The sequence below is a fragment of the Girardinichthys multiradiatus genome, chromosome 17 (genome assembly GCF_021462225.1).
Source record: "Girardinichthys multiradiatus isolate DD_20200921_A chromosome 17, DD_fGirMul_XY1, whole genome shotgun sequence".
NCBI lineage: Eukaryota > Metazoa > Chordata > Actinopteri > Cyprinodontiformes > Goodeidae > Girardinichthys > Girardinichthys multiradiatus.
Window position 1 is genome coordinate 1,498,949 of NC_061809.1, and position 26,412 is coordinate 1,525,360.

At 42.6% G+C, this 26,412-nt stretch overlaps 2 protein-coding genes across 3 annotated transcripts; one reads left to right on the forward strand and one right to left on the reverse strand.

The window, feature by feature from the left end:
* Positions 1-423: 423 nt before the first annotated feature.
* On the reverse strand, positions 424-15,088 carry ccdc3a (coiled-coil domain containing 3a). Its single transcript, XM_047390171.1, has 3 exons — positions 14,322-15,088; positions 13,917-14,094; positions 424-1,122 (listed from the first exon to the last, which is right to left on the reverse strand). Exons 1-3 carry the CDS (start codon positions 14,729-14,731, stop codon positions 817-819), a joined length of 894 nt encoding a protein of 297 aa, XP_047246127.1. The 5' UTR covers positions 14,732-15,088; the 3' UTR covers positions 424-816.
* On the forward strand, positions 14,044-26,307 carry optn (optineurin). 2 transcript variants are annotated; one of them, XM_047390169.1, is made up of 13 exons: positions 14,044-14,068; positions 19,942-20,066; positions 20,208-20,404; positions 20,524-20,658; positions 21,357-21,541; positions 21,673-21,766; positions 21,862-21,977; positions 22,099-22,248; positions 23,051-23,135; positions 23,255-23,413; positions 23,910-24,052; positions 24,258-24,340; positions 24,531-26,307. In XM_047390169.1, the coding sequence occupies exons 1-13, from the start codon at positions 14,064-14,066 to the stop codon at positions 24,638-24,640; spliced, it is 1,587 nt and encodes a 528-aa protein (XP_047246125.1). In that variant the 5' UTR covers positions 14,044-14,063; the 3' UTR covers positions 24,641-26,307. The 2 variants fall into 2 exon arrangements, with proteins under 2 accessions (XP_047246125.1, XP_047246126.1); XM_047390170.1 differs by lacking the exon at positions 14,044-14,068 and adding an exon at positions 16,993-17,150.
* The last annotated feature ends 105 nt before the right edge of the window (positions 26,308-26,412 follow it).

The window sequence follows — 26,412 nt, forward strand, 5'->3', positions numbered from 1 at the left end:
AAGCAGCTGAAACACTAGTCAACACATTTTATGACGTCTAAAGCAGAATACTGAGTTTATGTAATAGTAGAACAACTTTTTCTGTAAGTCTCATGGAAATATTCACATTAGCCGATTTATCGAGTCATCTCCAAACAAGAGAAACAAAGAGAAAGCAAGCATGTTAGCGTTAGCCTCGACCTTTAACAAACTCCTTGCATGAAAACATTAGCAGCAGCAGCAAGACGTGAGCTGTATGTGTTGAGCTAGATATGTCTTTAGAAATGCATGCAATGCATGTTTCAGGTGACACCAGAACGTTATTAAGGTGTTGCAGTGGTACGTCGGCAAACCTTTACGCCATCTTGGAGGACAAATGACACGGGGGGTTATACCCACAAATCAGTTTCTGAACTGTTGCAAACCTTTTAGCACACAAGGAGATGAGATAAAACATTTTTATATTTGCATGTTATGCCCATAAACAAATTAATTACTGGGATAAATGTGATGTGGTTGTCGAAAATAGTATAAGGAGGATTTACACAGTCTATCAGAGAGCAGTGGAGGTGTTCATCTGCAAGATCAGAAACATAGAAAATAAACTTAAGATGATTTTTCAGTAAACGCCTGTTCATTTCCACAAACATGACTAGCATTTTCATGAATGCTTATATATATAAGAGAATTTGTGTATTTACAAAAATATTGTGTGGATGAATACTTTAATAGTTGGTTTATTCTTTTATGAAAGGTATTTGTCCCTTGCATAAAGACTGTCCAGCAGTCTCTCTCACTCCATAGCCAGTTCTCAGTCCATTTGGCAGATAAAAAGAATTAAAGCTGCATCCTATCCCGTATCGCTGCACTTGTGAGACCCCCGAATGGAGGCTCCTCCTGCATCACTGCATTGAGGTGATGACCTGCCCGCCTCTCAGCAGCCTTTAGTTTTTCATGCAGCTCCCGTACCTCCTGCTCTGCCTTGTGTGCAGCCTTGCGGGCGTTTCTCAGGGAGCGTTTCACCTTGCCAACGCGCTCCTTCAGCTGCCGGTTCCTCCTCTCAGCTGCAGCCAGGCGCGCCTGCAGCCTTCGGCCCCGCTCCTCCTCCTCGAACAGAGCCAGCTGCACCGAGGAGCACAGCAGCTGGAGCAAAGACAGAGAAAAGGAAGTGCCACAATTTAGTAGGCATACGCAGAGTTTAGAGTTTTCTAACAACAAGTCAAACCATTGTAAATCAACTGTCACACTATCAGGTCCTGCTATGTGAAACCACTGCTCATCCCATCATACCAGAAGCCTCTTGAACAAATTACGAATGTAAATATTTTCTCTTAAACACACGCGATATGGAGGACCAATCCTGCCATAATAAATAAATAAATAAATAAATAGCTGAGTAAATGAATTGCTCACCCAATAAATAGTTTAGTTAATGAATTAATGTGCCTCAACATACAACAAAATGTCAGAGATAAATTGATTTTTCAATTTCAATCTTTAGTTGTTAGAATTTATCTCTGTGCCATTATTCTCCTTTTGTTTTTCAATTTCTCTCTGTTTTCTTACATTTTCGACAAATCTAAATGTATTAATATATATTTTTCCCAGTCCCTTTTTTTTTTTAGATTTATTCACTCACAAATATATTTACTTAAATTTGTTTTAGATAAATTTTTTGTCATTTTAATTCTTAAAAGCGGTTGTAGTGTATTGCCTGCCTTCGCCTCATACGTCTTGCGAAACCCCTGAAGGTTCGGCCACTGTGGAATAAGCTTCACTGTGTGTTTGGGTAGGGAGGTGCGTGGGTTTCTCCCCATCAGCAGCTGGCAATAACTCGTGCTCTAGTGGAATGGCTCTGTATGCTAGCAGTGATCTCTATGTTTTTTCCACAAGTACATGATGGGTCAAACTGCATGTTCTGCTTCTCTATTGGCTTGAGGGTAATGTGGGGTTCTTGTAATGTGTGTGAACTGGCAATCCTTTGCAAACTGTCTGAATAGCTCAGATGAAAACTGCGTTCTATTATCTATAACAACAGTCTCGGGTACCATGTCTTGCAAAGGCCTGGCCACCAGACCAATTATTTATCTCTAGCCCGGCATTCTGAAATTCCTTGGTGTCCTTCAAACAGGCAATGTAGAATTTCTTCCCTCAGTGGGGGTGGTATCACAAATCTTCCTTCTTTCATGAGAAGGCTGTGAGCAAGGTGAAATTTTGTGAAATTCTGTTCTGTGCTGCCAGTATGACTTAATCTCAGGGTCTAGCTCACTTGTTTGTCGTGGGGAGATGAGCTCCAACACAATCCACAAAAACGTCTGCCTCTTCATCCAGCTGATGATCAACTGCAGAAGGTGGACCTCCCAGTGGTGTTCTGGAGAGGGCACCTGCTGTGATGAGGTGCTTCCCTGGAACATGGATAATATATGAGAAATGCAGCAGCCTCAGGCAAATTCTCAGGGTCTACGGAGGAAGATCATCCAAACCTCTTGTGCTCAGCAGTGGAACCAGGGGTTTCTGGTCTGTCCCTAGTGTGAAATATAGACCCAGAAGATATGTTGAGAGTCTGTCACACCATGTGACAGCCAGTACTTTTTTTTGGGTTTGCGCATATCACCTTTCTGTGTCAGTGGCCTCCTTAAATGGAAAGTGACTGGTGAGCCATCTGTCTGTCATGACCCACACCTGTTTGTGTTTCTATTGATTGCACTCACTTGTTTTTAATGTAGTCATTTTCATATGCGAGTATTTAAGTTCCTGTTTTCTGTCCTTTCATTTTCTGGTCATCTGTTGTAGTCGCTTTTGTCGTCTCCCAGATTCTTGCATTTCCTCTGTGTCAGTAAGTTACAATTAAATTATATCCATCCACCATGCGCCTGCCGCTGTCCTGTTGCTGCTTTGGTCCTGCTTAACCACATATTATGACAGTGTGTTTCTGTGGGAGGACAGCTCCAACACTATATGGTGATGCATCAGCCGTAAGTCTTGTTTCAGCAGTGTTGAAATACTTAGTGAGCACTTCCGGAGAGCTTAGTAACTCTTTCAACTTCTGAAAGAGTTGTCCATGCCTGTGAGGCGCCTCACATCCTCCACACAGATAGGTTGGGGCAGCTGTTGGATTGCCTTGACCTTATTTGGATTGGGCTCTATGCCATTTGCTGAAACTTAGTGGCCCACAAACATAATATCTTTGTTTGCAAATTCACATTTTTCATTCAGAGTGAGGCCCTCCCGTTGCAACTTCTGGAAAGCACGCTGCAGTCTCTGGTCGTGCTGCTGTCTGCCTCTGCCATACACTAGAGTATCATCTGCTCAACAGATCACCCCTTCAAAATCCTCCAGCATCTGAGACATTCCCCTCTGAAAATGTTCTGGGGCTGATGTTGTGCCAAAAGGGAGTTGGTTAAAGTGACATCACCCAAAGGGGGTAATGAAGGTCGTAAGGGGCTGTGACTCTGATATGAGCTGGGTTTGCCAGAATCCGGATGGGGCATCAAGTTTTGTAAACAATTTGGCGTCTTTCATCATGGCCAGTGTTTCTTCCACTGCAGGTAAGATGTGACGTTCTTTTTTCACTGCAGCATTCAGGGATGTGAGATTAACACAAATCCTTGGTGGCTTTTTCACAGGTTTGACAACTTGGGATGACAACTGTTCCTGAATACCATGCAGCTGACTCAGTGACTTTTGAAATTACACCAAAAAACTATTGTTCACGTAGATTTTCAGTTTTCTGTTCTTTCTTTGAATATTGCCATGTCTTTTTTTCATTTGCGTATTTGTCTTCATGGTGTCTGGTGTTTGATGTTTTGTCCTCTGCAGCCCTGCTGTGCAGTATCACTTGCTGCTTCTTTATTGTCTCACTTTGTTTAACCTTTTGTATGACTTTTGATAGTGTCAACAGTCCATTTGCAGTTGTTCTTTCATCCAACTACAATTCTGACCATAATGACTCCATCTGTCAGCATTCCAAAGCTACATTTTTCTGCAAGTTTGTGTACAGCTGTTATGAAGGCTTCAGCACTCACCCTGTCTAGTTGACCTCTTGAATTAAATTGTACTCGTACTCGTCGTCTTCCACTTTACCCGGAACCGATTCGCGGGGGGGGGGGGGGAGCAGCAGCAGCAGCTCTACTCCGAGCCCGTCCTGGATGGCCGAGCTCCTCACCCTATCTCTAAGGGTGTGCCCGACCACCCTACAGAGGAAGCTCATTTAAGCCGTTTGTATCCAAGATCTCGTTTTTTTGGGTGATGGTAGGAACGTAGACCAACTGGTAAATCGAGAGCTTCAATTTTCCGCTCAGCTCTCTCTTCACCACAACGGACCGGCACAACGTTCCCATTACTGCGGCAGCTACACCGAACGGTCTGTCGATCTCCCGCTCCATTGTCCTCTCACTCATGAACAAGACCCCAAAATACTTGAACTCCTCCACTTGAGACAGGAACTCTCCTCCAACCTGAAGAGGACAAGCCACCTTTTTCTGAGCGAGAACCAAGGCCTCGGACTTAGAGGTGCTGATCCTCATCCCAGCTGCTTCACACTTGGCTGCGAACCACCCCAGCGCATGCAGTAGGTCTTGGCTAGAGGGGGCCAGCAGGACCACGTCATCTGCAAAAAGAAGAGACAAAATCCACTGGTCCCCAAACTGGAGCACCTCAGGCCCTTGGCTGCATCTAGAAATCCTGTCCATTAAAGTTATGAACAGGACTGGTGACAAAAGGCAGCCCTGCCGGAGTCCAACATGCACTGGGAACATGTCCAACTTAGTGCTGGCAATGCGTACTAAACTCTTGCTCCGCTTGTGCGGAGACTGGACGGCCCCTAATAAAGGGCCCCCGACTCCGTACTCCTGGAGCACCCCCCACATGGCACCGCAGGAGACACATTTGAATGCCTTCTCCGGGCCCACAAAACACACGTGGACCGGTTGGGCAAACTCTCGTGAACCCTCGAGTACCCTGTAGAAGGTGTAGAGCTGGTCCAGTGTTCCACTGCCAGGACGAAAACCACACTGCTCCTCCTAAAGCCAAGGTTCAACTATTGGCCAGCTCTCCTCTCTAAAACCCTGGCATAGGCCTTACCAGGGAGACTGAGGAGTGTGATCCCCCTATAGTTGGAACACACCCTCCGGTCATCCGTCTTGTGAAGGGGGACCACTACCACCCCAGTCTGCCAGTCCAGAGGCACTGTCCCCGTCCGCCACGCAATGTTGAAGAGGCGTGTCAACCATTACAGCCCCACAACATCCAGAGACTTGAGGTACCCAGGGCGGATCTCATCCACCCCCGAAGCCCCGCCACCATGGAGCTTTTTAACCACCTGGGTGGTCTGGGTGATGAAAGAGTCCAACTCTGACTCCCCAGTCTCTACTTCCACCAGGGAATGCGTGACGACAGGATTGAGGAGATCCTCAAAGTACTCCTTTCACCCCCTGATAATGTCCCCAGTCGAGGTCAGCAGATTGCCCTGTAAACAGTGTTGGCAAAGCACTGCTTCACCCTCCTGAGGTGGCTTGCCAAAATTGCTTCGAGGACAACCAGTAGTCCTTCTCCATGTCCTCACCGAACTCCTCCAGGCCCGGGGTTTTTCCTTCTGCCATAGCCTGGGCTGTGGCATGCTTGGCCTCATGGTACCCATCAGCTGCCTCAGGAGTCTCACAGGCCAAGCACAGCCAATAGGACTCCTTCTTCAGCTTGAAAACATCACTTACTGCCGATGTCCACCACCGGGTTTTGGGATTGCCACCATGACAGGCACCGCAGACCTTACGGCCGCAGCTACGAGCAGCAGCTTCGACAATAGACACTGAGAACATGGTCAACTCGGACTCTATGTTTCCAACCTCCCTGGAATCTGGTCAAAGCTCTCCCGGAGGTGGGAGTTGAATACATCCCTGCCCGAGGGCTCCGCCAGACGTTCCCAGCCGACCCTCACTATACGCTTGGGCCGGCCAAGTGTGTCAGGCTTTCTCCTCCTCCAGCGGATCCAACTGACCTCCAAGGGGTGATCAGTGGACAGCTTAGCCCCTTTCTTCACCCGAGTGTCCAAGACATACAGCTGAAGGTCTCAAGACACGACAACAAAGTCGATCATCGAACCCCTCCTGCCTAGGGTGTCCTGGTGCCAAGTGCACTGATGAACACCCTTATGCTTGAACATGGTGTTCATTATGGACAATCTGTGATTAGCACAGAAGTCCAATAATGAAACACCACTCGGATTCAGATCGAGGAGGCCATTCCTCCCAATCATGCCTCTCCAGGTGTCACTGTCATTTCTCACATGGGCGTTAAAGTCTCGCAGCAGAATAATGGAGTCCCCGAGAGAGGGCACTATGCAGCAACCCTGACAGGGACTGTCATTTCGCTCTGTAGGCCGAAATGACAGTGAGAGACCTGTCCCCTACTCAAAGGTGCAGGGATGCGACCCTCTCATCCAACTGGGGTAAACCCCAACACGAGACAGCTGAGCTGGGGGGCAACAAGCAAACCCACCCCAGCCCGCCACCTCTCCCTGTGGGCCACTACAGAGTAGAAGAGAGTCCAACCTCTCTCGCTGGGTTTTAGAGCCCAAACTGTGTGTGGAGGTGAGCCCAACTATTTCTAGCCGATATCTCTTGACCTCCCACACAAGCTTAGGCTCCTTCCCCCCAAGCAAGGTGACATTCAATTCAATTCAATTCAAAAATACTTTATTAATCCCAAAGGGAAATTAAATTCCACGTCCCTAGAGCCATTCTAAGCATCCCGAGAGGAGCATCCCAGCCATCAGACGCTCTCCGACCCCAGGCTGGACTCCAGTAGGACCCCAGCACTGCACGTGCCTTGATTTAGAAGTCCTCATGAAGGCATCTTGAAACGCTCTTTGTCTGACCCGTAACCCAGAGCCTGCTTGCCATGGGAGACCATATCACGGGCATTTGAGCCTCAAACAACATAGCCTCTAGGATCATTTGAGCACTCAAACCCCTCCACTACGTTAAGGTGGCGGTTCATGGAGGGGTGAATTAAATTGTGCTCTTTCAAAGATCATGTTGTGTTTCGAACATAATGCTGTTCAAATGTTGCTTTAGCATCATATGTCTTTTTGACATCGTCAGTCAGTGGTAAAACTCCCACTACATTATCAGCTGTGTCTACTGTTGCATACAAAAGTGAATTCACTTGATACTCCTCTTCTTTTCCATTTAGAGCTGTTGTGATGTGAAACCTCTCAAATCTTCTGATTCATCTTGGCCATTCAGCTGGGCTTGAAAAGTCTTATCTGTGAACTTTTCTGTACAGTTGCAGCCATCTGGTATTTCTTTACCCATGTCTCTCTCATGTTCTGGATGTAAAGCCTAAGCTACGTTGTCTCTTCTACACCTGTCTGCCTGTGCCCTGTCGGGCCAACTGTATCCTTGCAACACTCATTCATACCACTCACTGTAAACAGCCTTAAAAAAAACCTTTCTTCATCTTTTTCTTCTTTACTAACTGATTTTAGATTTCCACACCTGAAAACACAGCGGAGAGTCATAGTCCGCCACTACTGACACCATTTTTAATGAAGACACGGGATGCCATGTGCCTATGTTCAGGACAGGTTTACTCAAAGCCCTGAAACATGTACATGCAAAGCATTCTGTGAGCAGTAGAGCTTAAAGGGTAGAGTAGTCTGACTGTTACACGTGCAACCTCTTTCCAAGTCCAACCCAACCAGAAATTGCTTTTAGAGTGTTTTTAGAATGTAACTGTGAGCATGGTTGTCTCTTTAACATAATCATATACTTTCCTATGGTAACATCTATGTGCCTTCGAGTGGTTGGATGAAACCCCAAGGGCTGCCTTTACCCTAGGCTCTTCAATACCTACTTAAAGGAAGTGACGATACATTCAGCTCATGAGACATGATGCACAATAAAGAGTTCACAGGAACAGAAAGAGATTTTAACTATTTTGGGGGACATTAAGAATCTCCATGTTTCATTTAGTTTTTATTAATACAGTAACAGGTTGCACAAACCCTAAAAGATCTGTATTAAGGGTAGACTATTTCAGTCCAAGTCTCACTAATCAATATGTCACGGTTCCTGTACATGACTAATTCTAAGGTGGTCCTAATACCGGAAACTCATTGAAAATGTGTGATAACAGAAAATAATCAAACCAAATGCCCAGTCAGTTCCTTACTAGCCACTTCTTGAAGTTGTAAAACTTAATGAAATTAAACTATTTTCACAAATTAAAAGAAATTCTTCGCTCACTGCTGAATAAAATAAAAAATAGTTTTGATTCTATTAATGGGAGCAGACCGAAAACGTACCAAGCTGTGAATTTAAACCAAGGGAGGTGCTGAGCTGGGATGTGTGTGTCCCTTTACACCCTAATACTGAGATATTCAAGTAACACTTCTTATATTCATCAAAAAGGTTCTGCCTGCATATTTGAGTAGTCTTGGGCTGAATTGGTAGAGTTAATCTAATTGGTTGACTTCCTATCACAGACCTGGCTTTTAAGCCAAAAGAAATGAGTTCAGAGGCATTCCAGAAGTTTTATTTTAGCCTGCTTTACCGGTACCAAAATCCATTTAGATGTGTGTGTAAACTATCACGTTGTTGGTTCTAGGTGAAGCTGAAAGATTTGGAGGCAGTACTTCATTATTCTGATACAGTAATAACGCTGGTAGTGGAACGGACCCTCAGCACGATCCATCACCATCACCATGCTTGACAGCTGCTACTCTGTTGTCAGGTTTGAAAGCCTTACTGAGTCTTTTCATTGTGGCGAAATGGTTCAATCTTCAATGTTCCAGCATCTCCCAGTTTATGAAAGGCTTGATGCTTGGTGGTTCCTGGGTTGTTTCTAAACATCTTAGTCGATTACAGTCATCAGAGGTGACAGTTTTGGGTCAGATGTGTAAAACGTTGACTCAGATGGGTGTTCCAACAGAATGAATGGACTAGGTTTACAAAACTGAACAATGGCTACAAAATGATGTGGTTTCTCTGCAACTTGTTAAAAGATATTAGACTATTTAATTTTAGACAAAGAAATATGCAACCCTTGAACCATTTTCTTGTTTTTAAAGGGAAGGTGTGTGTTGCAACATCAGTCCATCCTGAAAAACAACAATTCAAATGCATAATCAAAACCTAAATGATGCAAATGATTTATGTATGTAAACTCTGAACCTTTCATGTTGCAGTAAATGTAAAGTCAAAGTGGGAGTATATAATTTTCCCTGTTTAGCACTGCAATCATTTTAGTGCTCATAGAAAGGCACTCAGCGTGATTCCTTCACACACAGACACACACACCATCTGTGAAAACATCCGGGTGTTATCCTCCTGCTGCTGATTATCATCTGGATAAACACTCTTTAGAGAACATGTAAACACACACACTTATACTAAATGTCCAGAAGTTGTTGTAAAGCTACAAGTTGCACCAGGTTGATTTAAGGAAAAAACTGGTGTTTTTAAATTATTTCATAATAATTTAGCATATAATGTCTATAATCAGCACCCAACCCAAGTTTTTACATGTTCTCAAGCCATTCTTGTGAAGAATCATGTTAAACTACTGCTTGACTACCCAAACCTGGCAGTTAAGTTGGGTACAAAGTTGTCATAAACCTGTTTACACACATATTAGCCTAAAGAAATTTAACAACTGGTTTTGAGGGTTGTTTGTAGGACCAAATTGCAGGCTGGAACTCGGGAGTATAAGGATTTAATAATGAAAAAAGGCAAAAAAAAAACTATAGCATGGCACAAAGAGACCAGGATATGGAGCATGGAGGGCGAAGCAGGCAGTACAGTGAACAGGCATAGAATGGGAAGGATACAGTAATTCACAGGGAAAAATCAGGAGCTTAAATACTGAGGGAGAAGTGGAGAATGACAAAGGGACCTGAAGAGCTAATCAATAGAGATGTGGAGAAGCTGTGCCAGACTGAAGGCAGGGAAACTGAGGACGGGAGACTCATTAACATAATGGAGCTAAAATTAGACGCAAAGAAACTTCAAACCAAGGAGCAAGACTGCTCTGTACTGAGAGAAATAATCCACATACACAAGGAACAGAACACATGAATAAATAAAAAAACACTAAGAAATGAACTAATAAGGCAAACCCCTAAAGGAAAGACCTAAAGAAAATAACAAACAACAAGGAAGTGATGAAAACACAAACACAAATTAAACCCAAAACCTAACACCGAAGGATCATGACAGTTAGCTGAATTATTTGTGTAGACAGACATGTAAACCAAAAAAGGGGATGTACATCGGGTAGATTGATATCAGCATGTTGTCTCAAATCTGTTGATAAGCAGCATTTATTTAAAAAACGAAGATGAGGAACTAAGCTGCCGCTGTTAAAATGTCAGGTGATGTAAAACCAAATTATAAATCCTTTCCAAACTTTTCCACATATTATATGGCATACATCCTGTACAATTCAAGTGAATAAGTAACACATTTATTAGAGGAAAAGATGTATAAATATAAAAAAAGCTGAAGTAGCCTGGTTCTGGCTGTTGGGTGGCACAGTTGGACTGTTGCCTTGCAGCATGAAGGTCCTGTGTTTGTATTGCATCCCTGCTAACATATTTGTTATTAATCACTTGCCTTAACTATTCTGTCTCACTATTTATTTTCTATATGTTTTTTTAATTGCCTAAACAGTAAATTTCAAACCTAATAAGGTTTTTTATATACATATCAAGCAGAGCAGTATAGCAAAAGCCATAATCCTCCACTTGTGAAAGTTTGTCTGTTGGGCTTTTTCTTGACACTCAGACAACAATTCTGAATGCTTCTCTGCCAGACAGGACACATTATATATAAAAAAGACCTAAAGCCAACAAGAATCTGTTTCTAAGACTTGAAAAATGGATGTTCACAGATGCTCTCTTTCCAATCTGACTGACTAGAGATGTGCAAAGCTGGTAGAGGGATAGCCAAGAGACTTGCAGCAGTAATTGCAGCAAGAAGTGGTTCTACAAAGTAATGAATCATGGAGGCTGAATACAAATGAACAGTGCACAGATTTTTATTCCTGAACATTTTTGAAAACTATGTAACATTTTCCTTCTGCTTCAAGATTACACACAAGTTTGTGTTGGTCTGTCACATGAAAAGTCCCAATGAAATACATTGAAGTTTGCAGTTGTAACTGTCACAAGAAGCGATTGTTGAACCCGATGCCGACAGAAGGGAGGCAGAGGTGAATGCAAAAACTAAAATGCTTCAGTCAAGAACCTTAATATAACAAAGTCAACAGTCCAAAGTTCAAAACATGAAGTGAGGAGCAGCAAACAAAAACAAATCCAAAATTCTGGGGTAAATCCAAGAAACCAGAGACTTGAAGAGATATAAAAAGACAACATCAGATGAACCATCATTGACTGAAAGAACCAGAGGGAAATATATAATAAAAAGAGAGAAGCTAGGAGAGAAGACCAGAGAACAAAAACAGAGGGAATCAAATGGAATGACTGGCACATCAAAAACTACAGAACAGTATGCAGACAGAACATAACTCAACACGATAACTACTCAAAACCCACAGGAGATAGGTAAACAGGAGAGAATAAAACCAGAAGTAAAGAGAATACAGAACAGGGAAGAATAACCAAAATTCATCAGGAAACTGCCAATAAAATAAACACAGAAACTAAAAAGTACAACTTTAAATGCAATTGCACAACAGAATTACACAAAGTCCAACATATGACAAAATGTGAGGTTCAATGGTTTTAAATACTTTATTAAGGCACTTTAAGTAGCTCATTGAAACACAGAGGTGAAAAACGTAAGTAACTAACCAGGTAAAAACCAAAAGCAAAATGGTGAGAATATATATTTCTCAGGATTGTCTTCTATCTACATATAAAGAAAAGTGGTATTTTATACTGCTGAACAGCATAGCAACCATTAATAAAAGTCAGAGACCTTCCAATTCCAAGAGTGTCGGGAAGATTAGCAGGAGTTCTCTGAACCCCCACCCACATATTTAACCCTATACACATTAGTGTCTTTACAACTAATGTCACAGCGAAGTTCTTCTCTTAGTTGATTATTTGGTCTATGTGTGTGTGTGTGTGTGTGTGTGTGTGTGAGTGGATGGGGTGGGGGGTTTCAGGGTGAGGGTGGGACAACTGGGCTTAGAGATGAAGAGAGATAAGAACAAAGAGGGCAGAGAGGGAGGAAAAAACAGACCCACAGGGAGGCATTTCTGCTTTGGTTCTGTACTCCTTTCTTTCATTCCCCTAACACACATGGATACACACACATTCTTGCTGTGTACTTTCTAACCTTCAGTGTTTTACTGCTGAGAGAAACAGGCAATCTGCGCAGACAGCCCTCTGAGCACTCATAAAATGTGAATGTGAGTCTGACAAGTTTTAAAGGCGTTAAGATGACTCTTAGAGCTGGAGTTATCCCGGACAATAAACTATTAACACGCTTTTTCAGAAATATTTAAAATCTGTGCTGCTCTCACCAAGGTTGAAAAAGAGAAAACCTGAAAAGGCAGATCTGACTCTGCTACTGATAAGACAAGGCTTTGAGCAAAACTTAATTAAAGGTTTGGCAGGAAAGTGTTGTGGAGGAAGCCTCCTCTGTCCATCTGGTTCCCACGCACCTGAAACAGGGAGCAAACCCCTTGCATGCTCTTATTTTAGGGATTGTTGGTCATGATAACATCAGCAACATATAGGTGAGATCTTGAAATCTGTGGTTGTTATACCATGCGTGCAACAAAAAAAAACTCTTTTGATCTCATTCTCCTCCACATACCTAAAGCAAAACACCTGTTTTGTCTTGTTTTGCCTTTGGGTTATGGCCTCTACATGTGAAGGCTCATCCTCAAAATGAGTGTAGCCTTTAACCCCTGACCTGTGACCTTGTACAAAGCAGAGGAAGGTACCACATCACCAAGCACCTTGTGGACTTTTACTGATTATGTGTTATAGCTTTAGTTAACATGTCAGCCAGGACCAATGGAAAACAACATGTAGTCTTTGCTGATATTATCACAGACATAAACAGCTTCTGTCACACTGTTTATCTTCCTGTGTATTTTGGCATAGTTTAAAACATGTGTTACCTGGGTCTACAAATGAGGAACATCCATTCCCACGGTGCCTTTGAACTATGTGTTCATTTTTAATTCTCCTTGTTGATTGGTGTGTGTATATTGGTATCAATAGCTTTCAATTGATACTGTGACCATTTATTTATTTTTGTTCATATTTAAGAATCAACGAACCATTTGGGAATAGAATTCCATTGCTGCATCAGTGCCCCCAAGTTGTCAGATTATTGTTAGCCAAATTTATTAGAAAGTAGGTCATGCTGTCAGTTTCACCTTGAGCTTCAAGCACTTGGCATTACAAGGTGGGTGAATCTATTTTACGGTGATAGTATGTCCTAGACCATCACAATGTAAAAACAACTATAAATGTTTTTTCGAAATACTTGCATCCATCTATCCGTCAACACTGACCAATTTCCCTGTCTCTACTGAAGAAATGCAGCCCTACAATATGATGTTGCCACCACCATATTTCACCATAGGAGTGGTTAGTTCTGGCTGATGTGTAATGTTAGTTTTCCACCACACATACATGTTTAATGACTTTTTTGGCACTAGTGGCCCTTATTTAATAGTAATTTGACAGGAAAAAAAGTGAAGAGAGAACAGAATGATATGCAGCAAATGGCCTGAGATCGGCAATCAAACCCAGGACAATTGCGTCAAGAACTACAGCCTCTGCACATGGTGTGCCTGCTCTATCAACTGAGCCACCCAGCGCCTCCCACACATAGCATTTTGCATGTAGTTCAAAAAGTTATGCATTGCTAACTATCTAACCAGCAACTAACCAGAGCACATTCTACCACATTGCATTAGGTAAGTGTGGCTCTGCAGACAAAGAGGTCCCTTACCCTGCTATCCTCCTGGATGTCCCACTCAGGGCTGAAGGTGTGGAATGGTTGGCTCCCTTGGCTGCAGTTGGAAAACTGGAAAAGGCTGGAGAATGTGCGTCTGTTCTCCATTGTGTCAGGGAAGACTGCATCCTGGAAGTTCACACCATGAGGTAGGATGCTGTAGTTCTCATCCATCCTTAGAAGGAGATTAAAAGGACTAGTGTGAGATGACATTCAAAATCCAATAAACCGACACATGCTGTGGTTATTATCTGAAATGAGAGCCATAAAACACTTTGGGGATCAGATTTAACCAGTTTTAAAGTTTTTGCAGGTAATCTTTTAAAACTGACAACCACAGTTTATGGGAAATGCTACCTGCATATTTAGAATTAAACCATGAATCCAATCGGGGCACCGCACCTGAGGAAGAAAAAGTAGGAGTAATTTTCCATCACGGTGTGGGACTGGCAGGATAGGTACCCCAGCCCGGTCAGGTTGAGCCTGGATCCAGAGGGCACCTCCAGCATACTGCCCCAGGCCTGGTCGCACAGCAGCTCCACCTCCGCCGAGTACAGCAGTCCTTCCTCCGCGCTCTCGTAGCCGTACCCGAAGGGCAGCGAGTTGTGCATGTTGCCCGCTACGAAGCCCAGCGGCTCCCGATGGATCGCCAGGACCCGAGCGTACACGATGATCTCCGCCAGCTCCGCCCGGCAGGCCTCGCTCAGCGGCCGCCACTCGGAAGGCAACTGGCAGCCGTGCGTAAAAGTGTCCATAGTGTCAAACTGCGCAAAAACGCAGAGCGTTGCAAGGAGGAAAGTCACGGAAAGCATTCCGAATAACCCGAAAATCTACTGCTGGGTGTTTCTAGACTTTATTCTCGTTTATTATTACTATGACACAGTTATTTTCCCGAAAATGAGTCTCTACAGTAGGCGTGCAAAGTATGCGCTCAGTTTAGTTTCGTAGTAAATGTTGTGATACCTTACCTGGGCGCTGGAGGATGCTGTTTAAAATCATCTACAACAACGCATCTACAAAGTTTTAAGATATCCAACACTCTAACATGAGCACACCTTTCATTAGAAAAAAAGCGGATCAGATTCAGAGTTTCAGAGAAACTTCAGCCTCTCCAGCTTGTTGCTGCGTTCATTCCCCGAGCTGTGAGAACCGCAAGCTGCTGCAGTCTGTGCTGCATTCACAGACTGATGGACACCTCAGGTATTTGGGCTTCCTAGCTGGTCTGGTGGACATGTGAAGTTGTAAAGCACAAAACAAAAATCTTAATATGACAAATGATTACTATAAGTAGTAGCAGTAGAAGTATACACACTATATATATTCAATGTTTCCGTCTCTTTGTTTGTATAAATATTATTTAATGTACTGTTATTAAGGGTACAGGAACTATGGGAATATTATAGTGTACTAACAAGAAGTAAATCCTAATATAACGAAATTTAACGTTATTTTTTGTGCTTGTCTATCATTATTATTTAATATACTGTTGTTAAGGTTACATAAACTACTGAAATATTATAATATACGCAAAAGAAAGAAAAGACAATAACAAGATTGTATTGGTCATTTAAGGTATTATTTTACAACCTTAGCTATAGATTGATGCATCATTGTGAGATAATAACTTATTGGCATCCTGAGTTCATGGAGTTGCGGAAATAGTTTTTTGTTTCGTTTGTAAAATAAAAAAATGTAGTTAATATAGATATTAAGTCAAAAATAGTCCCTGTTTGAACCCATTTGCAGATGTTTACTAAATCTCTGCAGCTAAATAGAAGTAGATGTTTTCCTGACAAACTAGACCGAAGAACACCAATCAGCCCAGTTAAAAAGCGGTGCTTTCACCTGAACAATACTGACATCTAGCGGACATTAGTGTGAAACGTGAAGATTAGGATTTAAATGAATGAGAATTACCTGCCTTCAGTTGACCTTGCATAGCACGAAATCCAGGTTATTCAAAAAAGTTTGATAGTCAAAACTTGTCATGGGTTAAATGTTGTGTATTTTATCTGGGTATTTTGTAAAGTCGGTGATCATTTACCGGTACATTAAAGGTAGAGTTAATCATAAAATGTTACTTCCTGTCAAATCCCCTGTTTAGATACAGATGTTATACAATGATGCCCCCTGGGGCCGGGGATGTCACAGTGGGCAACATTCTATTTTGGCACCTCTAAAATTGTATTAATATTTTGTGGCTTAAGGGAGTGAATGCTTTTTCATGGCCTGTAACCCTTTGGGTCCCACTTTTTACCTGCAGTTGTCCTATATCAAACCTGTATAGGCAGTTAACCTGGGGCCATTATGTAGCCTGCAGAATGTCCCATTTTGCGTCCCATCTTTCAGTTTATTACACTATATGGGCCCAATTTGTACATTTTGGTTGTGCTTGTGCGCCCAGTTTTTATACTTAAAAATTGCATTTATATATTTTTAAATATTTTAAATAAACCAATTTGGAGGGAGACTGTGAATGGCCAATCAGTGAAATCAGACAAGCGTGATTCTACAGAGAGGTGTCTTTGTGTCCTTATTATGCTATAGCAGGTTAGATATTCCAGAGGTCTAGTGTTTGTAGGAGTTGCAACAATGAGAAACAGCATTCCTCTGAAATTGACTGAAGAAAGCAGTTCCTAAATGACGTTATTTTTTTCCATGAAGGAATTCCCCTGTTTTCTAAGGTTAGGGTAAGAAGTGACTAAACGGGATTTCCCGTTCTCAGCTGATGCCTGACCACGTGACCTTTTACGTCAGAGCTTCGCAGCTGTGTAAAACATGTTGATGGACTGCAGTTCACCCGGTGGCCCACGGTGAGGCGCTGTCGGAGCCTCTGTTTTACCGTCAGATCTACCCTGGTCTTCTGCGCAGTATAGAGGAAACGGAAACCTCTGTGAAATCCCAAGTCACCGTTTTGTGAATTTGTCAGTATTTACAAAGATGTAAACAGGAAGTGAAGCTGCAGAATTTCAAAACAAAATGTGTACTTTTTTTAGAGGATTGTACTTACTTCACTGTGCTTTATGCGTATTAAGCACAAATAAGTCTAGTATTTTATTTTGAAAGCCTCAAACGGAAGCCATCTCAGTATTCCCGTAGGACGCAGATTTGCTTCACTAACCAGACTCAGAGGGGCACAAGTTTGGTCGACTCATTTCGGTCTTTTTGCGAGTGTCTGCGTGTTGTCAGAACCAACAGCTGAGTTGAGTTCGGTTCTGCGGTTGGAAACAGGTGAGTTAAACCATTTAAACTTGTTTCTCTTTGTTGTGACGCAGTTTGGCTCAGCTCAGACCACACTGTGGTCAGGACTGACTTTTGGCGTTTACCTGGAAGTTGTGAAAAGGTTAGGTTGGCTGACGTAGTTAAAGTGAAAGTAAAATACGGTTTCCCAGAAAGAGAAAGTCAAAAACATCACGTTTATTCTTTTTAGCATTAAATGAGGAGCGATCAAGATGGTCTCTTCTGCTGCAGTTTAAATACTGTTCATTTTAAGTAACATCTATCCTGTTAGTGTTGGTTTTACTGCGGCGTCATAATTTACATAGACCCTGGTTTTTCTCTCTGGTGTACTTGGTTGAATACTCGCTTGTAATATGTTTTCTATTAAATGTATCATATTCGTTCAGTAAGGTTACAATAGTCAGCATTTACTTCTGTAATTGTACTTAATGTCTCCCGATCAGCTGATCGGAGCTGAGTCACTTAATAAGGGCAACCAAAAGCAGCCAGTGTCATTTAGATGGCTGTAATCAGTAGGATTTAACTTTATAGGATCAACAGTTTGTTTTACAGTCATGATGTGAAATAAAATCAGTCTGATGATCAAAATAATAAGCTTTGTGTCACTGTACACACCCTCAAACTTATGCTTTGCTCAACAGTTTTTGGTTCGAGTTGCAGCATTCAGTCTTGTTGGGTTCGCAGCTGCCTGAAATGATGTAGAATCACATTTATCGTAAATGAAGTTGAACTGTTCTAGTGGGAGTTTTGTTTAATGACCTTTTGGCCTTTAGGATTCATTTAGCATGAGCTAAAGGCAAATGGAAAGGTGTCAAAATTCCATCCTTCAACAAAGGCATCCGGCAGGGGAAGGGTACAAGTTTTTGTGGGAACAGGTTTTAATGTTCTGATGAAAATAAATAGAACTTTTGGGCTCACTTCCAAGTGGCGCATTTGGCACAAAAAACAAAGCAAAGAGTATCACCAAAAAAACACCATACCCATGGTGAAACATGGTGGTGGCAGCGTCATGCTCTGGGGGTACCCTTCTTCAGATGGAACTAGTCTTTTTGTTAAGATGGATGTAATGATGAACGGTTCCAAATATCATGCAGCTTTGACCCAAATGCGTCTAAAAAGCATCCCTGTGAGTCCAACAATGCATCCAAATCAAGAAAAAAACAGCTTTATCAGAAAAACATTAAAGTTCCTAAATGACCTTGGCAGAGTTCAGATCTAAATACTCATTTATTTGTCTTTGTACTGAAGTATCTTCAGGAATTCATGTATTCGTTTTCTAAAACCTTTCCACTAATTCCTGATTAAACCAAAATAGCTCTGAGTGACCTCCTGTTGCTAGATATCATTTACTGGAGCCACACTCGCTTACAGTAGACCATGAGTAGAAAATAGAAAAGCTCTTTATCCAGCAGCTTGTCAAACGGGTATGAAGTGACCCATTTCATACCTGAGCATGAAACTAGGTACAAAATGACAAAATGTGTAACAAAAACACCTGGAATTCTCTGCATCTAAGTGGTAGTGCATTGCATTTTGGGATATATTCAGAATCTTAAAGGTGTCATTTGGATTTTTTGACCTTATTTTCTGTTGTGTTTAAAAACAATCAGCACCAGCAGTAGATAACTGTGGTAGCGTCTTACACTATTTCTTTGTAAGATGTCGGAGAAAGAACTGGAGTGACTGTGGTTTTCTCTGGCTGTATGGAGCATAGCGTAACACAGAGCTCGTCCCCCACTTGTTGCTGTGCACTGCCAGACAGCCACTCCTCTTACTTATTGAGGTAACATTGTTTTAAGACTGCAGTTGGCAAACTGTGGTGTCATGTCCGTTTAGCGTCTGTTTATTCTGTTTTTGGTTAAATCTATATCAAAATCAAAATAACCATATAAATATGGAGAAGTCAGTCAGTCATTTTCTATACTGCTTCATCCATAGTGGGTCGTGGGGAAGCTGGTGCCTTTCTCCAGCAGTCTATGGGCGGGAGGCGGGGTCCACCCTGGACAGGTCGCCAGTCCATCGCAGGGCAACCTGTCCGGGGTCCCTCCTCGTTTAACGCTGTGGATAAGATGGCATTAAACTGTCAGTCAGAGTATTTTATTATTTTTTTAGCAGTGAGAATAAATGTTCGTTTTTTTTATAAAATCCGTGTTGTCATGCTGTATGTTTATTTTTAAGTTTATCACACCTTGAGAATCTCATTCTGTCCCAGGTCAGAGAGGTACCATGAATGCAGCATGTTAGAAATATCTGGTAAATGTCTAATTAGAGTCATACAGTCCAAAACATTCTACCAGATCGAGTGAATGCCAGTGAATTTCCTCGACCTCTACGGTTCCTAACCTTTTTCAGTCAGGTGGTTACTGTGGACTATATATTTGTTTAATATACATCAGTTTCTGTATTTAAGGACTGCTGCGCCGTACTAAAGAGTGAGCAGGGGAACTTATTCAGGGATTGGAAAAAGAACATTGATGTTATTTCAGTGAGTTGAGCAAAGAAAGATGATCTCCAATCTTTCAAGGGATGAGAGAAAGAAAAATAGCTTTAAACTGTGTTCTGTCCAGTAGAAGCCTGATGTTGACCATGTTTAGAGTCGATGCCAGCTGATTTAGAGGCCTGAAAAACAAGAATAGTTCTACAGATTAATCACAGCAGGCAAGATAAAATATGACCTTTAGGTTTCATCGGCTGCAGTGAGAGTAATCTAGGAATCCTGTATTTTGGTGTTAAAATGATTTCACAGAGATGGTCTTTCTGAAATCTGACTCTTTCTTCTCAGCATCATGGCGTCAGGAGGCCCGATGATGAACGGTGACCTCTCTCGCTCTCCTGGTCAGTCTGGCACCTTGGAGGAGACAGTGCAGCAGATGAACATCCTCATTCAGGAGAACCGAGACCTGAAAGGTGAGAGGAGGAAGGGTCCGAGGATCTTAGATCTCATGTATGCTATGGCAGAGACTTGGAGTTTTAGTGATACCTGAAACCAAGCCTGAGAAAGCATGACGACTGTGACGGATGATTTGTGTTTAAAATTCTGCCCACCAGAGGCGCTGCGTCAGACCAACCTCTCCATGAAGGAGCGTTTCGAGGGTTTATCTCTGTGGAAGGAAAAGCAGCGTCAGGAGAGGGACTTCCTGGAGAACCGGCTCCAGGAAGCCCGACGCTGCATGGAGACGCTGACCGTCCAAAACCAGGAACTCACCAAAAAGCTGGAGGCAGGAGGAGCCTCGGGTGGATGTAAGGTGAGGACTACACCCAGTTGTTTTATCCCTGCTGTTCGTCTAAATCTCTTTTGGTTAAAGTTACAGTCAATTTGTGCTGGCACTATATTATCACCTCTGTCATGGTCTCGTCCAATCAGAGTTCAGAGATGGAAGCTCTGCGCACCCAGCTTGCTCGTCTGCAGGCAGAGAAGAACGACCTGGTAGCTTTGAACTCCGAGCTGCAGCTGAAGGGATCCCAAGATGACTCGTTCATTGAGATCATCAAAGTGTCGGTGAGGACATTAATGAATCCTGTCCTGGTCAGACAGGTACAGCGCAACAGACACCAAGGTCACATTTGTTATTAATAAGGATTCCCACAAAGTCTGGGACAACCTGGAATTGATTCAAGCTTTTTCCAGGTCTGGATGAGTAGGAAAACATTCCCAAAACAGTTGTCTAAATGTTTCTTTCATCCATCTGTTGCTCTGTCCATATATCCATTCAAATAGTGTATCCATCCATCCATCCATCCATCCATCCATCCATCCATCCAACCATCCATCTATCCATCCATCTATCCATCCATCCATCAGTCATCCATCCATCCAACCATCCATCCATCTATCCATCTATCCATCCATCCATCCATCCATCCATCAGTCATCCATCCATCCATCCATGCATCCATCCATCCATCCATGCATCCGTCCATCCATCCATCCATCATCCATCATCCATCAGTCATCCATCCATCCATCCATCCATCCATGCATTCGTCCATCCATCCATCATCCGTCCATCCATCAGTCATCCATCCATCCATCAGTCATCCATCCATCCATCCATGCATTCGTCCATCCATCCATCATCCATCCATCCATCAGTCATCCATCCATCCATCCATCCATCAATTGAGTTGGAAAAAATGTGCTTTCTTGACATGAAAAATTGAAAAAAAAAAAATATATTTTCACCTTGCCCAACTTAGGACGCAGACGTTGAAGGCGTGAACAGCACATGCGGTTCAGAGCGCGTCAGACGTCCGGACCTCAGCATGATGTCATCGCGGCTGGAAAACGAGGAGATGACGGTCAGCCAGCTGCTGCAGTCCCTGAGGAACGAGACGCAGAGATGTGAGCGACTGCAGGCCGAACTGCTGGCCTCTGCTGCCAGGTGAAGAACCATCGCTCAGCACTAAATGGCTGATGAAACAGCTGTTTAATCCACAACACATTCGTATTTCTAATAATGGCTCTGTATGTCCTTGCTTGTATTAAAAAATAATTTTTGATTTTATCCAACAGAATCAGAGAGCTGGAGGAAAAGAACCGTGAAGTAGAGAGAAAGATGATAACAACCCAGACAGAGGCTAAGAAAGATGCTGCCAAAGAGGAGCAGGTATGTTTTATTTTCTTACAGCTACGTCAATGTTTTGAAGTTAAGTTACAAGACGGGGAAGAGTTTAGACGTCTTCTGTCTGACTTGTTTTTCAGGCAGCATCTGAGGTGGAGAACTTGAAGTCTCAGATGATGACGCTCTTCAAGGACCTGCAGCAGGCCCAGAGCAAGCTGGATGAAGCTGAAGGCATGAAGAAGAACCTGCAGGACAGGTTAGCCCAGCAGATTCCAACACAGTGTATCACATCCAGGAAAGAAGCACAGCACACATGTACAACAGGAAGATCCACTCTCCTTTTTTGCGTGATGATCTACATCTAATGTGTTTGGTAGATGTCGGGAGGTGGAACAGGACGTGGCCACTCTGAAGGCTCAGCTGGTGGAGAAGCAGGCCGTGCAGTCGGAGAACGACCGGCTGAAGCTGCATCTGAGCAGCCTGCAGGCCCAGGGCCAGATGGAGCAGAAGAAGGCTGACGAGGAGAGGTCAGAGTTTTCACAGAAACAGAGATGTTAACAGTTTTTGTGTCCAAATGCGTCAGGTGTGTTTCTATTCATGGTAACTCTGGAGGAGCCACTGAGATCCACAGCTCAGATGAGAGAAACCGTTGACTGTACATCTGTTACTCGTGCATCTCATTTCATCTGGTCTTTACGACGATGATTGGTGCCGATAAAGAGAACAATTGTTAAAAGAAGGTCATAAAAAGTCTTATTTGCCGTTTGCTGTGAGCCATGTAGGTGACACAGCCAACATGTAGAAGATGGTGCAACCTTCTGACCCGCATGTGGTACATATATGGTGAAAAGCTGACCCTGTAGATCACCCTAAACACGCCGTTACTAAGGTGACACACAGTGGTGGCAGTATCATGTTGAGGGGATGCTCTTGTTCAGGAGAGACGGGGAAACTGGTCAAATGTTTTTGGGAAGATGGACGGAACCATAAACATACAACCAGAGCTACAATGGATAGATTGGCCTAGTCAAAATTCAGACCTACACCCTATTGGAAATCTGTGGCAAGGCTCAAAAATTGATGTTCACAAACACTTTCCACCCAATCTGACCTCACTTAAGCTGTTTTGCAGAGAATAGGCAGTAAAGAGGTGGCGTCTATAAGCAGGTAGTGGGCTGAATACATTTGCATTTGTACATTTTTCTTCCACGTCACAGTTGTGCACTACTGTGTGGCGTTCTGTCACATAGAACCTCGGTTAGCTACGTCGAAGTTGTGGTTGTGACACTGAGCGTTCATCTAGAGAATCCTGTTCTGTCTTCCTCACAGGAACAACCTGGCACAGCTGAAGGACGCTTACACCAAACTCTTTGAGGACTACAATGAGCTAAAAGAGGAGAAGATAAGAAAACAGGTACATTTGTGTAACATGAGAAGGTTTCTTTGTTTTTTTTCTTGCGGATAATCCAGGTTTCCTTCAAATAAAAGTGGGAAAAGAGCTGTCCCATGTGACCGTCTTGTTCTGTCCTGCAGTCCCACATGGTGGAGAGGACTCTGATGGAGGATCTGCAGCAACGGCTGACTGCTGCAGAAGAAGCGCTGGCTGTCAAACAGAACAAGATCGATGATATGAAGCAAGAGATTTTCCAGAAGGAGAAGGAGCTGGAAACCATCTCTGTCTTCCAGGCTCAGGTTGGTACAAATGTTAATAAACTATTGAAAGCATGCCTATTCAGCCTCCCACTGCCGTCTGTGACGTGACATAAATATGTGTTGTCATGTTGGAAATGGAGATGCTCCTGGAACCAGCTGATCCTTCGTTTTTCTCACTAAATGTCAGTTTTCCACGTAATAAACAACTCAAAAACTGCGAGAACCTTGACTACATTTAATTAATTTAGATCCGATTTACATGAAATTTCTATGGAATAAATGTGACCGAAGCTGTTTTAAGATTCATACATTACGCTTTTGGTTGAACTTTGAATTACAGCTTCCCCTGTATAACAGCTGAAGAAATTAAAAAAATAAAAAGCAAATCCTGGCCAAGATTAATAGATCTGACCTTTTAAGCTGACTGAAATATGGAGAATCAAAAACACAAAATAAACAGAGCGTACACGTTTGGTACCCCAAGGTGCCTCAAGGGTTAAAGTGTCTGATCCTTTTGGTTTTGTCCTGTCTGCAGGCCGAGGTGTACTCCTCAGACTTCTACGCAGAGCGAGCGGCGAGAGAGAAGCTCCACGAGGAGAAGGAGCGTCTGGCTGCGCAGCTGGAGTACATAAAGAAGCAGAACACACAGCTGCAGCAGGACATGGACTCATTGGGCCGGTACGAAGTCACACAGATGACAGGTTGCTTTTAAATCTGCTCAGTTCAGCCGACTGACTGAAATGAAATATATCAAACATTGGTCACCTTTCTCTGTTTGTGTTAAAGACCTGAGTGTTCTCATCTAGTGGTTATTTTCTCACACAGACACAACGGCAGCAGCAGGGTGTCTAGATTTATCTGATCCTGTCTTTCTGTCCTTTAGGCGTTCACTTAATGAAATGCAGCGTAGACATGGATCGGGTGGAGCAAGTCCTCGTGGAGCTGATCCAGGTCTTGTAGGAAGAAGTAAGCTATATTGTTCCTGGCTGAGTTTGGTTTTGCTGAAACAATTGCTTTTGAACACTTAAACTGCAAAGTTTGCTGACAAATCAATGAGTTTTCCTTCAGCTGTTGTAGAGCTAAGGGACACAGGTGCAGGTCTCATTGGGTAAAATCTTTTATAACATGGAGGTATGATGTGACCTGTTACTTGCAGGTACTGAATGGAACCAGGAGAACATTCCCGAACACGCCTGCCCTAAGTGCAGTGAGATCCTTCCAGACCTGGACTCCCTGCAGATTCACATCATGGACTGCATCAACTAGACCCCCATCCCCATTAACTCCCAGAGCAACACTGGCTGCATTAGCAACTTTACCTGAGGTCTCCTCTGCTTTGACCTGTACTGTACCCCTTATGTCCGATCCCTGAGGATCCAAAGATCTCACTCTTTCAGACTGGAAACATTTTGTTTTTCTGGAAGAAATGGGTCTAAAAAGGCTTCATTTATCAAGCCCTGGCGTAGATTTGTGCGCAGGAATCCTTATACGACAGGTTCCAAATGGGCTTTGTGAAACTACATACCAGCCGACCCCAGTTGGGTTATGATAAATCCTGCTGCTGGAAATAGGCGTCTTTTACATCTTACAACCCTCATTTTGTTCAGTTTAAGTTTCGATTCGCTCAGTTTGGTAAAAAAAAAAACTGATTTTAGAGTGACGTCACAACAGATATTTAAAGACATTCATAAATGTAGGTTAAAACATAAATGTCATTTGCCACACAAGTTAAATCTCAGTATATCTTGTATAATATCTTATTTTAACTACGTACTACATGCAAACTAGAACGCATGTGTGCCATATTTTTGAAATGCTGAGTGAGCTACCCTCCTCCGTTCAACAGCCAACCAGAATAGGTTCACCTGGCAGCAGAGCGTCAAATTAGGCCCTGAAAGTCCAGCGTAAAATTGGGCAGAATTGCCAAAACACTGTCTGGCATTTTCTTGTGTATTTACAGTAGTGTTTCTCCAGCTGATCCAAGGCAGACCCAGCAAACTCAATGTCGACACCACCATACACGCCAGTCGCCATCTTATGCCAGGTTATTTAATGTTGATAACAACAGCCGTCGTTGAAATACTGGGCTGCCAAAAAATATTTCGCCTTTCAAAAGCAAAAAGTTGTGTTTTCACACTGTCCTACACCCTGTTCCAAAAGTAGTCTAAAGGTTTTCCTTTATCCTGCATAAAGTTTCCATACTACAAAACCTACTGCAGTGACAACTTTGAGAAAGCATATGAAATCTTTATGCAATCTACTTTTTTTAATTTTAATTCTTTTTTTTATCTTTCTTTTTTTTACGTGTCCTGTCTTGGCATTCCAGGCGTACCGTATGGAGAATCTGTTTCCCTACCTGTACCATGGCAGAACCTTTTTTAATCTCAAAAGTAACTAAAGAAAAAGTGGCCTAATAAGTTAATAAAGCCCACAATAAAGATGTCATCCTTTAGTTTATTGAAATGATCCATTTTTACAGCTTTTTTTTTCTCGCCGTACGAAAGTTTGGTAAATGAGGGCCTTGGAAGGACCAGGAGCCTGACTGCATGTGAAAACATTATACCACTTCTAGTTTGTTGTGTATATAAATTGTTGTCACGTTGATGAAAAAATATATGACATCTGAATTGAAAAGTGGCAAAAGCTGAAAATCTGTGGAGCAGAAATTGCTACCAAGTAAGCGGTTTCTAAAGGCTTTTAATCAATATTTATAGTAAGTGTCTGGTAATGATTGGACTTTTGCTGTCTGTCTAAAGAAGATGTGTTATATGAAGGCACTTTTTTTCTTTTCATTCAGCAGATTAACCTCTGTAATTAGAAAATATATATTTACCCGTTAGTGAATATGTACGAACATGTCAGTTCTGTATACTATGTAGGTTTTAAAGGCTTGGAATTCTGTGTAAAAACACTTAATAAAATCAGAGAATTTCTGTCTGATTTTTACTCTTTTAGATACTTTCATCACATCATCTACAATCTACGATGGCTCTTTAGTCCTGTGGGACCTTTGCACATTTAGAAGCTTTGATTTGGAT